This window comes from Callospermophilus lateralis, chromosome 19 (assembly GCF_048772815.1).
Source record: "Callospermophilus lateralis isolate mCalLat2 chromosome 19, mCalLat2.hap1, whole genome shotgun sequence".
In the NCBI taxonomy this organism is placed as follows: Eukaryota; Metazoa; Chordata; class Mammalia; order Rodentia; family Sciuridae; genus Callospermophilus; species Callospermophilus lateralis.
In genome coordinates, this window is record NC_135323.1 from 11,350,619 (window position 1) to 11,366,503 (window position 15,885).

Genomic DNA, 15,885 nt, shown 5'->3' on the forward strand with positions numbered 1-15,885 from the left:
ATTAAGAAAGGTCTCACATGAGAGCTCTTATCATTTTTTCCAAAAACTAAACACAATAAAAAATAAATAAAGATTTTCCCAGAACTTTAAGCTAAGTTTCTGATCCTAATCCTAAAGCAAAGTACCCCACCTAATAGCGCTGTTCACCCCCTTGGCCAGCTTGGGGTGGGGGTGGGACCCTTGGCTGCAGGCCCATGTGTGATTGCACCAAGTCCCTCGTCTCGGCTCCTAAGCAGTCTTCATCTGTCTTTACTACTTCCTGTGCTTCCTTACAGGCTGAGTGTCCCTTATCTGAAATGTCTGAGACCAGAAGGGCTTTGGATTTTGGAATATCTGTGTGTACGTAATGAGGCATCTTGGGGATGGGACTCGAAGCTAAGCATACAGTTTGCTTATGTAGAAGGGAGACTAACAGAGTAGAGAAAGGGGAAGGCGAGGGAGGGAGGGTACGGGAAGGACTGGGAACAAAATCTACCAATTATGCCATGTCCTTGTATAAATATACCACAGTGGATTCTATTTACATATTTAATTATAGTGTATTAACTGAAAAAATAACAACAGAAGAGAGATCGGTAGAGTAAGCAGATCAAGGAGGAGGAGGAGGGGAGAAGAGGGAGAGGGTGCTACTGAAGAATGGTACTAATAAACTATGTGCACACATGAATATGGCATAAGGAGTTCCACTATTATGTAAAATTATAGTGCACCAATAAAAAATTTTAAGTAAAACAAATTTATTCATGTTTCTATATGCTTTATACTCATAGCCTGAAGGATTTTTCTGTTTTTATTTCTTTGCATCACTGGGGATTGAATCCAGGGCCCTCAGCATGTGAGGCAAGTACTCTACCACTGAGCTACAGCCCCAGCCCTTTTTGTTTTACTTTTGAGAGTCTAAATTGCCATGGCTTGACTTGATATCCTCTTGCCTTAGCCTCCTGATTTGCTGGGATCAGGCATGTGCCCTATGCCTGACTCCTGAAATTATTTTATATAATATTTTTAATGTGTCACCTGTCACGTGAGGTCAGGTGTGGGATTTTCCACTTGCAGCCTCATGTTGGCATTCAATTTTGCTTGGAATTTTGGAGTATTTTGGATTTTAGGTTTTCCGATTAGGGATGCTCAACCTGCATTTTCACCCTGACTCACCTTTGTCTAGTAGTTCCTGGGACCTCTGTGATGGCCAACTCCCTCCTACGCTACTGTTCCATTCAATCCCACCATGGACAGTAGCCACTGAGCTGCTTTCTGAACACAGCCTGGCTCCTCCTAGCCCCCATGCAATCCAGCTCCTTACCTAGAGGAGCAAAACGCTCCAAACTGAGCTTTACTTCACAGGCAGGCCCCGGGCACAGGTTTGTTCCATTTCTATTTGTTGCAGAGCTGAGGACTGAACCCAGGGCCCTGCCCATGCTAGGCCAATGAGCACTACCACTGGGCTGCTCCCAGCCCTCCAACGTGGTGTTAGTGTCCCGGCATCTTGTGCTGCTGCTTGTTGCTCCATCAGCTGGTGCTACCCCTCTGGACTGACCTCTCCCCTCCTCCTCACATAGTAACTCGCTCATGTCCTTGGTATTGCTGCCCTGTGACCCCCATATCCAGCAAGTGGGTGCTGCCATGTCCCTCCTTGGGCACCTGGGGCACAGGCCCTCTGCTCAAGGCTGTCGCTGCAGTGCCTACACCAACTCCTTGCCTGCCAGGCGTCTACGCCCATTAGCACTTTCCAAGGGGAGGATCTGGGGCTACTTACCTGGCACACAGGAACTTTAAGGTTTGAAGAATCAATGAAAAACACTGCATCACTAATCTCACACTAACAGGATGTTTTGAGACAACCGTTTCAAGATGCTGCCACTTTATTACTCTGGCAGCATTTGCTTTCCCTGTTCACAAGTTACACCTGTGGCTCTTCAGGAAGAGGCTCTCCAAGAAACTGAGAAGACTCCTACCTGTGGGATCGCTCCCAAGAGCTCCTCCACACTATTGTAGCCATATGCCTTGGGCTGCAGTGTTTCTCCAACATACTTGGTATAGGCCATGGAGAATTCGTGAAGGAAAATCTGCTGGTAGTGGTAAGTGTGAAGTAAAGACCGCACATTCTTTGCAAACAAATAGAGACTTGTGAGCTTCACACACTCTTCTGTCTTATCATTAGTAAAAACCTGGTCCAAAAGAAAAGACAGGATTAGAAACTTCACGAGCGACTGGCTCTGTCCCCTGGGGGTGAAGACTCCAAGTGAGAATAAAAAAAAAAAAAGTCAATTTGAAAGATGGGCAATAATCTGCAAAGGAGCAGGGGGGCCAGGGGAGTCATTCCAGGAGCTCCTCTAGGAGGAGGCTGGAGCCTGAAGTCAGGACAGGCCCAGAAGAGCAAGCGAGCGAGTGGAGAGGGAAGCCCAGGAACTGCAGTCTTCAACCAAGAGGCCACGAGGAGGGGCACAGCCTCAGAGGGTGCTGCACAGGGTGCAGGGCGGAAGCACTAAGCCTCACCTTCCACATTGGCTTTACAAGAAATGGGGATGCAGGAGGGTGTCAGCGTTCTTTAAAAACGAGACAAAGACAAGAAGCAGCATGCACACTCACACAGAACCATTTCTCTCATAAACCTTTTCAGAATCTTTAATATGCACTGGGATCTCCAAGAGAAGGGATATTTCCCAAACTTAACTGGTCATCAAAGTCTGTGTCCTGAAGCATCATTAGTGTTATCCAGAACCAATGTTGGTAGAATACACAATTAACAGAGTTTGGAACCTTGTTCAGTGGTCAAAGTTGAAGGATCTTTATAGTCTCTTTTATAGTGATTAGCCTGATTCTTAACTTCCTTTAGAGTTGAGCTAGATGATTTTTTTCCCTAGGATCTTGCTTACTTGCTCAAGGACTGGCAGAGGGCCCCTCTGACCACATCTAGGTTTTTATGCTTGTTGCCCAACTAGATAAAATACAGTCTTAAAATTCTACAGAGAATAAAATTGACTAAATAAAATATTATCTTAAAATTCTTCCAACCCTGAAGTGCCACCGCTGGAAGGCTGCCCAGGTGGCTGGCTAGCCAACCTTCTTTCTAACCCTTAACTCCACTGCTAAGCCCCTGACCCTCCGACACATGCCACCTGACTCAGGAACGCAGCACCAGCAAGATCCAGCTGGGGAAAACACTGGGAGTGCAGGGCCTTTGCACTGACTTTACCCCTCCCCCAGCAGGGTTCCTTGTCTCCCCAGGCCTCAGTGTGTTCAGGTATAAAATGAGCATCAGTCTTGAAGATCTCTGGAGTCCCTTTCTACTCTATGCACTGCATTAATCTAGACCAACAGATCATCCAGAAAGATGCAGTTCATTAGCTCTCAAAACCACTCACACACATACCTCAACTAAATATGGCAAACTCTTCAGAAGTTCAGTCAAGGTCATGAATCCATATTCACAGGGGTTGAGAGGAGTACTGTGGGTGGTTTCATAATGTCTCTTGAGCTCATCGACGGAAAGAGAGGTGGTTCCTTCCCAAGACATCAACAACACCAGCAACTGGGCAGTGAGGGACCGCAGAGACTTTCGGTTGATCAGCTGAATCTGTTTGCCAGATTCCATATCAGCAACCTGGAGGAAAACCAAGAACCAGACTTGAACTTAGGAGACATGACCTAGCTGAATTACCCAGTTTAGCTGATTCCATTTTGGTTAATGAAAGCAATGGAGGAACAAACTTTTTTTTTTTTCTCTCTCAAACTAAAATAAAGTGAGTAGGTTTGCTTGAGCCTCTTTGGGATATCAGTCCAACTCTATGGATGAGAGCACAGCAGAAGTTGCTCTCTTCCTCTCTGCTGGACCCTAACCAAAACCTTGCACATACACCACCACTTCTCTCAGAGTGATAACAGAGAAGCTGGTGTCCATCCACCCTACTCCCTCCCGCCTTTCCTCCCACTCCCCTGTCCCCATGGCAAGACTGCAGCTAACAGCCTTGGCTCAGGCTTGTGGGTAAAGGGTTGCTACGCTCACAGGAGAGGTGGGAGGAGTAGTTAGACCGAGGAGTGGCAGAGGGTCCCTCTGACCAAAAGGCAAGCTGTTTTTCTAGTCAGTTCTAATTGAAAAGCTGGCATTTTCATCTCACGTATCTATTCCTCAATTATTTTAGATTTTCAAGAAAATGAAAGGTTGAAGTGATGAAGTGCATTGGGAGGAAAACTTTGTGGAAAAGATACCCATTATCATTTGGAGACCAAAACGCGTACAGAGGGCTGGGGTGGTGGCTCAGTGGCAGAGCGCTTGCCCAGCATGTGTGAGGCACTGGGTTAGATTCTCAGCACCACATATAGATAAATAAATAAATAAGTAAATAAGGGTCCATTAACAACTAAAAAAATACTTAAACAAACAAAACGCCATGTACAGAAACAGGCACCTGGAGTCTGAGATGAGCAGGCCCTGGGTGGGGGTGAGTCTGCCTACAGGCCTTTACTGTATGCAGAGCAGTCAGTGTCCATGTGAAGGTCCCGCTGCTTAGGCATCCTTAAGGCTGACAAGCATTTACTCTTACAGCTGGTCTCCATTTACTTGGCTTCCCTGTAAGTGTCAAAGATCTGCATGCCCACAATGAGGGCCAAGTAATAAGAAGATGGTCCACTCTGGGACTTTGGAGTCTGAAGGGCTGAGAGGTGGGTGGCAGTGAGGAGCCAGCCTTACAACCGTGCATCTCAGTCTGGTTCTAGGTGCACTCAGAGCTGAGCAGGAGACTCCCATTCCACAGTATGGAACCGAACAGACTGTCTGCTCAGAGGTAGGACAGAATCAATCTGCAGATACAAATTCAGGGGCCTGGGAGTCATCTTCTTGGGTGCCTGCACCACTATATCACTGCTGCCTTTTAAGAAACCAAACCACACCCAACCCTGCTCCTTTGAAGCTATTTACATTCTGTCTTGATTCTCTGTATGCATGAGAATCAGCACAGGAGCTTTGGAAAGCACCAAGGTTCGGAACATACTCACAGGCTCATCTGAAGATCTCAGGCCACTTGGGGAGTCTGTGATGCAGCACCCCCAGCAGCTGCCTACAGGTGACAGTGGGCAGCAGAGCTGCACCTTCCCACCAGCTGACCTTGTTCATGAGTCTGCAGCCACAGCTTGGAATCTCCCTAGCCAGCAGAGCTCACACCTCCCACTGTGCAGGCCATTGAGCACCCTGGGCCCACACCAGGGCCTTCCAGCCCCTAACTTTCTCATCTCCAGGGCCACCTTCGGTACCCAATGCTACTGCAGACCCATCCCCAAGGCCATTCAACCCTCCAGAGCCCTCCAGGGCACCAACGATGGGCGGATCCCAGCAGGTCCTATTGTTCTACCTTCAGCACCTCTCCTCAACCTCCCCACCGACTCCGGTACCTCCTGTGTCATGTCCTTGTCCTTTCCTCACCTTCCTCTCCCAGCCACCTTGGCACTGCAGCCCATTCCTTCATCCACATTTGTGTCAATGGTCTGCTGAGCGCCCCTGGGCCTGCACCCAGGCCACTGCACCCCATGATCGTCTCCGCAGTCAGTCTAGAGTCCAACTTCAGAGAATTCACAGCACTCCCAGGCCCCACCTGACCTCAGGGTCATGCCGACTCAGGCCTTTTGCACACCTTTCCATCACGAGCTGGTCTCTCCTCCGCTGCTAAGCACTCATCGTACCTTCCACTTGATTAGACAGTAGCCATGGGATGGGAAAATGCCATCCTTTCCCTGACAACAAACATGCACTTACATCAGCATCCCCGTCACTCCTCCGTCTCGTCAATTATGAAGGTCAGAGCCATCCTTCCTGCTGAGGATGCCACCCGGTGGACCTTTCTCTCTTGCCCTGGTATTCTTCTTCTCCTCTCAAGTGAATCCTGCTGAGCGGCTCTCAAATATGCTCAAGACTCAAAACCCTCAATCAAAAGTCAGCCCGCCCTCAGCTGGCCTCACCATTCCACAGTCCCAGCTGCTCCTCCCTGCCTCCTCCTTCACAAGCCACCACCAGGAAGTGTGGAGACCACCGCCATGGCCTCCCCTCCTCATTCCTCAACCTGCTCACTGTGGCTTCTATCCCCACAGCTCAGCGACACTGTCACTGCCTTCCCCAGCAACACCAGAAGCACGGGACACTGCTGACTACTCCTCTTCCTTGGCTCTGCCACATCTGCTCTCCCACTGTGTCCTGCCCTCTGGTCACTCCTTCCCACCTCCTGTGCTGGTCTACCTCCTCCAACTCACGGAATGCAACCAGATCCCTCCTAGACCTGTGCCTGGGGTGCCCCTACTTCCTGGTTCCTTCCTAGTTCTTCCCCCTGGTGGTGACCTTCCTGGTCCTGTGCTGGAGGTGACCTGGAAACTGCACAGCTGCTCTGCCTCGACCTGGGAGGGGCAGTTCAGGGCAGGCAAGGGGAGGAAGTTGCCCTGTGATATACATGCAGCAGCAATGAAGGCAATTCTGAGCCTTGGCTTGCCCAGATCTACTCCCAAATGAGTGGGGATTTAGAGGAGAGAAGATTTTTGTCCTTGGAGACAAAAATCTGTCTGGAAGGATTCAACTTTAGCTCTGCCTTGCTGAGAATGCACACCATGGGATAAAAAGTGATCCCATCAACCCAAAGAGGAACTACCTTGACAAGGCCATTAATAAACACACAAAAGGAAGACCAGAAACCTACAGTGGCAAGCCTAATAAGGTACTAATAACACACAAAACAACTATGTAGCAACAGCAAGTGGTACAAGGTAAAAACGCAAATGTTAAACATGCCAATGAGGACTATGCCACAAGGTCTATTCCATGAAAAATCCCCTCTTTACCTTTACAACATGGCAGAGTTTCTGCGTCAGAGCTGAAATTGAACTGACGTCATAGTCTTGGAGACGAAACGTGTAACCAAAAGTCTTGGCATATTCTGTAAGCAGATCTGTCATCATAAGGCAGTTATCTTTCTGGGACCGCAGAAGTTTTACAAACTGGGCAGCTAGAGCTTTGAACCGTTCTACTTCTGTCAAAGTAAGGATTTTTTCTTCTCCACATTCTAATACCTTGGGAAACAAATAGGGAAGAGAAGAGGAAGAAGACTGAACAAAGTATAATTCTGAAACTAAACGGCACAAAAAATATATATACAATTAGGAATTAAAAAGAATGTTAGTGTTGTTTAAGGGGGAAAGAGGCTCGGTTTTGCAAGATGCAAAAATTCCGGAAGTTGGTTCACAAAAGGAATGTACTTAGTACTAAAATGTATACCAAAACAAGGTTATGAAAGTGAATTCTGTCATGTACATTTTATGAAAATGACTGAACCCAGGGCCTTGTGCATGCAAAGAAAGCACTCTGTCAGCTGAGCCATATCCCCAGCCCCCATCTCAGGGGTTTTGGAAAGTATGGAGATCATGAGAGAATATCCAGCCTAAGAAACCAAACTACCTGATCCTTTTCTCAATAATTATCCTAGAGAGTTTGAAACATAATTCTTTATTAAGAAGAAAACCACATTAACCAAAAATACCAATGAGCTGACAATACAGCTTATCTGATGGGAATATTTCAGATTGTCATACTGTTTCATAAATCCTCACTTTCTAGGAAAATAGATTCTGAAAATAAAAAAATAATTCCCTATACACTGTTCAGGAAAATAGAATGTCTTCACTCACTTGCAAAATATCAGGTATGGCTTCAAAAAGTTCAAGTAGTTTGGTAAACCCATAGTACGCGAGCTTGCACTGCCGGCCAAAGTGGTGGTGGTAAGAAGGAATAAACTTATTAAAGGGCATCCGAAAGTGGGGCTGGTGACGCAGCAAATCAACAACATCCTTGGAGAACTGTTTTGTCCTTTCTATTTCATCCTGAGTACGTTCTTTAAAAACAAAACAAAATGTAGGTCACAGTCTTTTTCTATCCATTTGGGTTTAACACCCACGCTGCAGTAAGTCCTATTTTGAGTCTACAAGACAGACATCTTTGCCTTCCAAATACCCACAACTTAAATACATGGACTCTTTCCTCTTTGCCAGTGGTTCTCACATGAGTTCAAGGGCAAAACACTGGGAAGGCGTGACACTATTATGGTCTGCCATGAATACATGTGTATGCACCTGACAGTAGAAACAGCGTTGCCTATGGGCATGCCACTGCCTCCTCCACCCTGTGCGAACATGATACTCCAACAGATCTCTGCATAAAAAAGTAATCTAGAGCCTTCCAAATGGCTGGGTCTATAGGCATATGCCACTGTGCCTGGCTATTTCTACTAATTTTTAAATTAGAATTGGAGAAAGACTGACATTACTCAGCTCTAGAATTCACGGATATCAGTGTTCTGCAGAAGCCCAGTTTAAGCATCATGGATCCGTAACAGTGGGAAAGCGTGATGATATGTAGATTTAACTATCCCACCTCCCAGATCTCAACTGGAATCATCCAAATTGAGGAGATAAAACACAACACTCAAGTTTTCTTCTCTGCTCAGCTGCGCATGGTAAAGTGCTCAGAGTTAAGAAGACACAAGCAACAGCCGCGTGACAGACCCTTAGCTGGGTCACTGCAGCTTACACAGCCACAGCTGGGAGAGGGTTGCATTTTAAGAAAGTGTCAGCTACATTCTTTTTCCCCTTGGAGTGAATTCCAAAAAAAAAAAAAACAGTGTGCTTTCCCTTGTGACAAGAACCTACTTTGAGGAACACAAGGACAGGCAGGTACATGGCAATTTTCAAACTGCACTTTCCATGGAATCCTCAGGAACCATGAAAGAGAGAGGAAATCTAAACGATTCCACTTTAAAATCCCTACTGAGAAGGATAGCGTGTTCAGGGAATGTGAGCCATGTACCTCTTTTGGGGATACAAATCACCATATCTTGATCTTGTTGGGACAAGCAGATGGTTGTGTCTGGAATCTCTGATACGATATCAATCAACTCACAAACACCGTATTCAGTAACATCCCAGTTCTTTGAGAAACACCTAGGTACAACACCAGAAATGGTAAAGAATGAGTAAAATCATCATGATAGTAACTACAAGTTTTCCAAGAGTGATTAATAGGAAAGCTAGATAACCTAGACTCTGGGGGAAGAAAAAGTAATTTGAAATGTTTGCCTTCAATTTTTACTTCTCCTCAACTCACCAATGATAAGCCTGCGAGAATTCTCTCACAATGACCTGCTTGCTGGCCTGGGATTTGAGGAGTTTTAGTAAATCCTGAGTAAAGCGCTTCACTTGAGCCCTGTGGGTGAGGGTCAGCAAACGTTTGGAGCCCATTCCAAGAATCTGCAAATCAAATATTTCGATTACTTATATCACAGGAGACACTGGCTTCATTGCTGCACATTCCTGCCGCTACCCTGAGAGAGTAACTCCCTTCATATATAATGTCCACTATGTGAAACACTCAAGTGATCAGCAAAGCATCAACAGTCACAAGAAAACCGCCTGCCTTGGACTGTGCTGGTTCTGCACATCCCAAAGTCAGGAGCACAGAATGAGAAGTATATTGTCAATCTGAACAGCTAATTTTGACTTTAAAAGACAGCAAAAGCTTTTCAAGTCATTTTTAATAATGGGAAACTACTCTGACGCTGTAAGTTAATGGGCAAAGTCTTCACAGGGTGCAATGCCTCGCTCCCGCCCCATAACCAGTCTCCAACTCACTCACAAGAAAGGCTAAGCCCTCGACTTTCACAGAGGCACCCACACATAAGTACCGGGATGTCCACAGCAGCTCCCTTGCAGCAGTGAACAACTGTGGAGAGAACTCTGTAGGGATGGCGTCAGTCTACAGAGACTAGAGGGAAGGTGTCCATGATCCTCAACACCTGAGGAGCCAGCTGGTGTATGCTTTCTGCACTTTGGATAACAATTTTACAGGCTATTTTGATCAGAATTGATTTTTTTTAGACATCAGCTTACTATCTATATTGTTTCTTTGCCTGGAGTAGCCAAATCCATGAGGGAACATTCCTGTCTGCAAACAACCCCTGAGCACTTTTACCTGCAGCACGTGAGGCACGGCCTCCAACAGCTCGATCAGCTTGGCGTAGCCGTAGTCGGACACCCGGCACTGCTTTGCGAAGTGATGGTGGTAGGACGGGATGAAGCTACTCATGGGGATGACGCAGGACGGCTGGCTCTTCAGCAGGTCGATCACTTCTCTACTGAACTGGATCAGCTGCGGGTTCCCCACGGGACTTTTTGAACGCAGAAGCCAAGGGTCTAGAGAAAGAAATGACATGCCTGAGGCAGGATGCATTTCATCAGTTGAAAAGAAGGTAATGAACTTTCCAGTTTCCAGCTTGAGTTCAACCATGAGCAGGCGGAGGAACCCAAAGAACCACTTCATGCCTGCTTCTGTCCGCAGTCCCACACAACCAACTGGCGAGTCCAACTGATTTAAGACTGGCAAACCCTTTCTACTAATTCTCAAAGTTTAGTAGCCGGAGTAAAGCATAGTTCACTACAGTTACTTACAGTAGAAGTGAAAGCAGAAAAATTTTCCAGTTTACACACAGGGTGCATTTCAAAGATCCATTTGTACCTTGGTCATGTGGAACATACTTTCCCACAATGTTATAACACTCGGTAAGGAGCCCCCAAAGAGGGTAACTAACCCAGAGTGGAGCTGAAAATGTTAACCAAAAAAACCATGGAAAGCAGTAATGTTACAAAACTACCAAGACATAAAACTGAGTAAGGAACAGGTCATACATACTACCTTGAGTGAAAAAGTTTTTAATTAAAAAAAAAAAACCACAGGGCTGGGGTTGTAGCTCAGTGGTAGAGCATTTGTCTAGCATGTGTAAGGCACTAGGTTCGATTCTCAGCACTGCTAAATAAGTAAAATAAAAGTCCATTGAAAACTAAAAACATTATAAAAATAATAATAATTCTATGGAAATCTTTATAGGAAGGTGGAAGAAGCTGTGGACTCACAGCATAGGAAAGAGAAAGGAGAGGCAGACAGTCCACAGCCCTGAGCAAGCTTCAGACTAGGGGGAAGAGAAGGTACTCGGTAAGGGACTGTGGCACACACCTTCTCCTCCAAGAGCTGCCCGCCTGGGCAGAATTCCCTGACTGACCTGCCTTGTTCCCTGTTGGCTGGGGGAAGTGGAAGGAGAAGGGAGGACATGTTGGTGGCCATAAAGAAGGAAGTGCACATATACATGAAGGGACAATTTAAAGTGCCACCCACAGGTAGTGGCATTTGACAGTAGCAACACAGGGCATGCCCATAATTCAAAAATTTGCCCAAATTGAGGTCCTAAGTCCTTGTTGTTCAAAGTTATTTTCACCTTTATCAAAGAAAGAAATGTCAACCAAAATGAGTTTCAAAGATAAACCCACATCAAGAGATATTTTCCTCAAACACCTGAACCTGTTTTTAAAAGGCTAGGGTCTATGAGTTGGGGTCGTGGACACCTACCGGTGTTCGGAGGTGGGGGCTTGTTGTGGATCCACTTCACCACCTTGACGCCGTTCTGTGCGGTGGCAATGTTCACACCTGGGATGCAGGTGATGAAGTGCTCCAAGGGGACGCCCCCTTCGTTCTCCTGCACTACTTCTAGGTCACCAAACTCTGCAGCATAGCAATCTGGAAAGCTGAAGTGGGAGGGGAAGAGGGTGAAATAAAATAACAGAAAAGCAAAGCACCCTCTAAACAGGAGGCTTCAGGTTAAGGTGTCGGTCACTAAGTAACTTCTGTTTAAAAGCTAAAGTTAGGTCCCAAGGAGGCAACTGTGGTGACCACTGGCCTCATGATGCATTCTGATGGTACTGGAAGTTCCTGGGCAGTTTTCCAGGAGCAGGTCTTAGCTCTAAGGCTCCAGAGTTCCTGGTCAGTTACTCTGTTTCAGCAGCAGGGGCATCAGGGCTGCTGGGTCCTGCACTGGCTTTTGTAGTAAGCCCTCTATGCAGTGGTTGAATGGGCTCCTGAAGATCACCTTTCTCTTTCAGGTCTTAAAATTTCCAAGTAGTTGAGGATGTGTGCACTTTTCTAGCCACTGTGCAGATTTCTATTAGTGCACTTACATACATCTCTTTCCACCAGAGAATAAACTGTCCTGTTTGTTTTTAAACGTCAGCACAAACACAAATTTTGTTGCTGAAATACTGAGTGAGTAGATCCCACTTCAGATACAATTCAACTGAAAGGCTAAAAACATTAGGGCAAAGCACCCATAGTGTGTGGTGTGGTCAGAAAGGCCAGACTTTCTTTGACACAGACAGCTCAGGCATCACACCCACAGCGGGATGACATAGTTCACCTTAATAAAGGCACGGTGCCCTCATGGGTCTGGAGAAGACTGTGGACCTGGGGTGCAAACGTCTTCAGAGAGAGAATCACAAAAGGAATCCTGTAGGAGTCTGGATCAAATTCATGTTCACTGCAGAAGAGAAAACAAAACAGTTAAGAATCCTTGTAGTTCTAAAACATTCACAGGGTAATTAACTTGAGAAGTTCCACAGTCTCACATAAAAGGATTATTTAAGGAAAACACGTGCATACCTGAAGTCCTTATTTGAACAATGCTGTCGGCAGACAGGCTCATGGTACTCTAATTCTTCAAATATAATTGGGCTGCAATTCGTGGAGGAGCCGTCATGTGACTGGGAAGACCCCAGGGGGCTCTGGCGGGCCTGACTGCTGGGTAAGAGACACACCAGCCGCCCGTTTCCTTGTTCACGGATTGCAACTATGTCCGTTAACTTATATAAATCTGACACATTCAGCTTGTGTCCAAACCTAAAAACGAGAGAGATGCTAACTTAGAATGTTGCTCTTTGTACAGAAACACCTGTCCCATTTAAACAAAAGACTATAACCAAGAGTGTTTCCTGGCCAGGCAGTGGCACACCTGCAATGCCAGCTACTGGGAGGCCAAGGCAAGAAGACTGCCAGGTTCCAGGCTCACGTTGGCAATTCAGTGAGACACCATCCAAAATAAAGAAGAGAAGGGGCTGAGGATACAGCTCAGTGGTAGACTGCCCCTGGGTTCAATCTCCAGGACAGCAGGGGTTAAAAATAATATGCTTCTTCCTCTCATCAAAGATCAACTTAGCTGGGTATGGAGGCACAAGCCTATAATCCCAGTGGTTTGTGGGGCCGAGGCAGGAGGATCCCAAGTTCAAGGTTAGTTTAGGCAGCTTAGTGAGGCCCTGAACAACTTAGAGACCCTGTCTCAAAATAAAAAATAAAAAGGGTTGGGGATGCTGGGGATGTGGCTTGGAGTTTAAGAGACAAACTTAACCTTTTGTACCAGGGTTCAATCCCTGGTACCAAAAAAAAAAAAAAAAAAAAAAGTCTACCTATATTATCACTGTGAATTCATTTACTATCAACCGAGTGATGCCTGGTATCCTTGGAGTCATTCCTCTCTGGCTCGTGTAAACATCCTTGCCTTATCTGTCAGAAGGAAAGTTATCGAACATGACCTCTCTCAACGTGGCCCTCCTAACTTCCAAATCCCTGTTACCTCTTGCCACCACCTGCTCTCTGCCGTCACAAGCATGCTCCTTTCCAGAGACTGTCACTTCCCTGTGCCCCAATTACACGCCCACATTCTCTGAGACTGGACAACTCAGTCACCCTCTTACTTGCAACTTGAATACTTGGGTCCAGGCTCTGGAGGCAGACAGAGCTAAGCTGACATCACGTGACCCTTGCAAGACATAAATCCAACCCAGGCCTTGGTGTTCTCACCTGTGGAGTGATGCCAATGTGTACCCCCCAGGGCTGACGATGGGGCTTGGCTGGAGGTGAGTTCAACCACACTAACCACGCTACCCGTGCTTCCTTCCCAGTGCCCTACCATCCCATCTGCACTGACTGCCCTCTACCAGCGCCCCTCTCCCCGAACAGGTGCCCCATGTGGTCCCAGCTCCTCCATGAGGAAAACAGCCAGGTTAGCCACAGCTGTACCTGCTATTTCGTCCTCTAGACTCTTGCCCCTTCCCTCCCAGATGTCACCCACAGGACTCCACAGTGATGGCTCTGCAGCCACCAGCAATCTCCACTTCACCCTCAGACCACATGTAGCCTCAGACCCCTGCATTCCCTGCAGTGCTCTCTCCACACATCCTTGGAACAACACCCCCACCTCTGTCTTATCTGCTGCTGAGAATAAAACTAATTTTTAAAAAACCTAAAAGGACTAGATTGGGGAAAAAAAAAGAATAGGGTTTGGGGATTAAGTCTAACTTTGATAAAAATAAGTTTTTAAAATGAATGTTAAATTCAAAATTTAAATCAGAACAACACTGTTTCCTTTCCTCCAGGAGGCTGGCAGTCCCCTGAGTTGCTACCATGGTTTCTGCACGCAAGTCACCCGTCAGTACTGACTGGGTAGGTAAACAATAACCAACTTACTTTTTTTCATAGATATCTGTAAATTTAAAAAGAGGCAAACAACAGGCCGGAGCATCCTGAAGAATAGATATGGTTTCTGCACTGTAAGACAAAATTTTAACTAATTAGAAAGTACACCACTACATTACAAAGCATATTTAAAAAAAAAAAAGTTCATAAAATTAACACAATGTATAGTATATGCAAAGTAACTTTACCAGTTTTGATATGTTGGTTCATTTTCTAGAAAAATTTAAAGAAAAAATTTTAGGGATAAGCCAATGAGAGATTTAATTATACACTAGGATTTTTATCAGGCTTTCCCCAACGATGGAGCAGAAAGACAGACTGCTCACAGTAGGACAAGCACCTGGCTGCTAATTCAGAGCTTGAATTATCTCCTGCCATGGTGTTTATACATTATATACACAGGATCAGAATTCCTATATATGTGAATATAACATAACTCAGTACAACAGTATCTCAACTATTGTTTAAAAATCAAAAGGTACAAAAATAAATAAATCAAACCACTCAGAGGGAAGTTAAAAACAACATCAAAAATCCCAAATGCCCAAACATTAACTGTGATTGGAAAATGTCCAGATGTTAAGTGTGACTGGCTTTGAGCCACAGGATTATAGGACTTTCTCTCCTGTTGCTTTTGTTTCTGAACTTTCCAAATTTTCTTCAAATGAGAATTATTTTTATTCTAAGGAAAACAAATAACTTAAAATAATGGTGAAATACAAGTTAAAGATCCAAACAGACACTCTGGAGAGCTTCCTGTTTTAAAACACGGACAGTCAAAGGAGAATCAAACATTAGAATAAATAAAGCCACAGGATTCCCCAGATCGACACAGTTGTAAAGTGCACTGGGGCAGGGTGGTTGTGTGATATTAAGGACATATGCCAAGTTGAGAACTTAGAGCTGTGTAGATCTAGTCTGCAAGGTGAATGGACCTTCTACCAAGAGTTGAAGGAAACATCTTAGACTTTGCAGGCTTATAAGCTTTTAGAATTCTATTTTTAGAACCTGTTCTGGATATGTGGCATACTATTTTACTCCCAATTGCCTGTCAAGTTTAAGTTGAACTTCACCTATGATTAATGACAGAAATAAGCCATTGTGTCTTGTTCAAACTATATACATTAAGAATAAGCATTACTGCATACAGATTCATCACAACACAACTGAGAACGTAATAAGATCTATTTTTATGATTTCCAAAACAGTTTCTGGGTCAAATGTTGCTGCCTTGTTTCTTACCTCAGTAAAGAGAGTGATTTATTAGCAGCTCCTGTGGCAAGTGAGACCAGGATCTTCTTGCTGCCAATTTTACACCTGTGGAGGCTATTCACTGCACTAATGGCATCTTGCAGGTTTTCCATCTGCACAACAGCCTTGAGCTGGTAATCCGTGTGGGGGCTGAGCTCGACACTCTTCACCTACCAGGAGAAAAGGAAAATGGAACCATGTCTACCCAGGTCCTGCCATTTAGAAACACATCTGTGGACTTCAGGGCAGACATGAGG

The 15,885-nt window shown here is 45.5% G+C and overlaps 1 protein-coding gene across 6 annotated transcripts in view; it reads right to left on the reverse strand.

Annotated features, from left to right (window-relative positions):
* Positions 1 to 15,885, reverse strand: part of Marf1 (meiosis regulator and mRNA stability factor 1) — a 38,113-nt gene that overhangs the window by 6,055 nt on the left and 16,173 nt on the right. For all 6 annotated transcript variants that reach the window (XM_076839807.2, XM_076839805.2, XM_076839804.2 and 3 more), the window contains exons 12-23: positions 15,620 to 15,798; positions 14,369 to 14,449; positions 12,509 to 12,745; positions 12,267 to 12,386; positions 11,426 to 11,601; positions 9,998 to 10,218; positions 9,134 to 9,276; positions 8,837 to 8,970; positions 7,663 to 7,865; positions 6,820 to 7,047; positions 3,374 to 3,604; positions 1,956 to 2,168 (exon numbers count right to left, since the gene is read on the reverse strand). In XM_076839807.2, the coding sequence (XP_076695922.2) occupies positions 1,956 to 2,168; positions 3,374 to 3,604; positions 6,820 to 7,047; positions 7,663 to 7,865; positions 8,837 to 8,970; positions 9,134 to 9,276; positions 9,998 to 10,218; positions 11,426 to 11,601; positions 12,267 to 12,386; positions 12,509 to 12,745; positions 14,369 to 14,449; positions 15,620 to 15,798 (2,166 nt within the window). The remainder of the gene's footprint in view (positions 1 to 1,955; positions 2,169 to 3,373; positions 3,605 to 6,819; positions 7,048 to 7,662; positions 7,866 to 8,836; positions 8,971 to 9,133; positions 9,277 to 9,997; positions 10,219 to 11,425; positions 11,602 to 12,266; positions 12,387 to 12,508; positions 12,746 to 14,368; positions 14,450 to 15,619; positions 15,799 to 15,885) is intronic.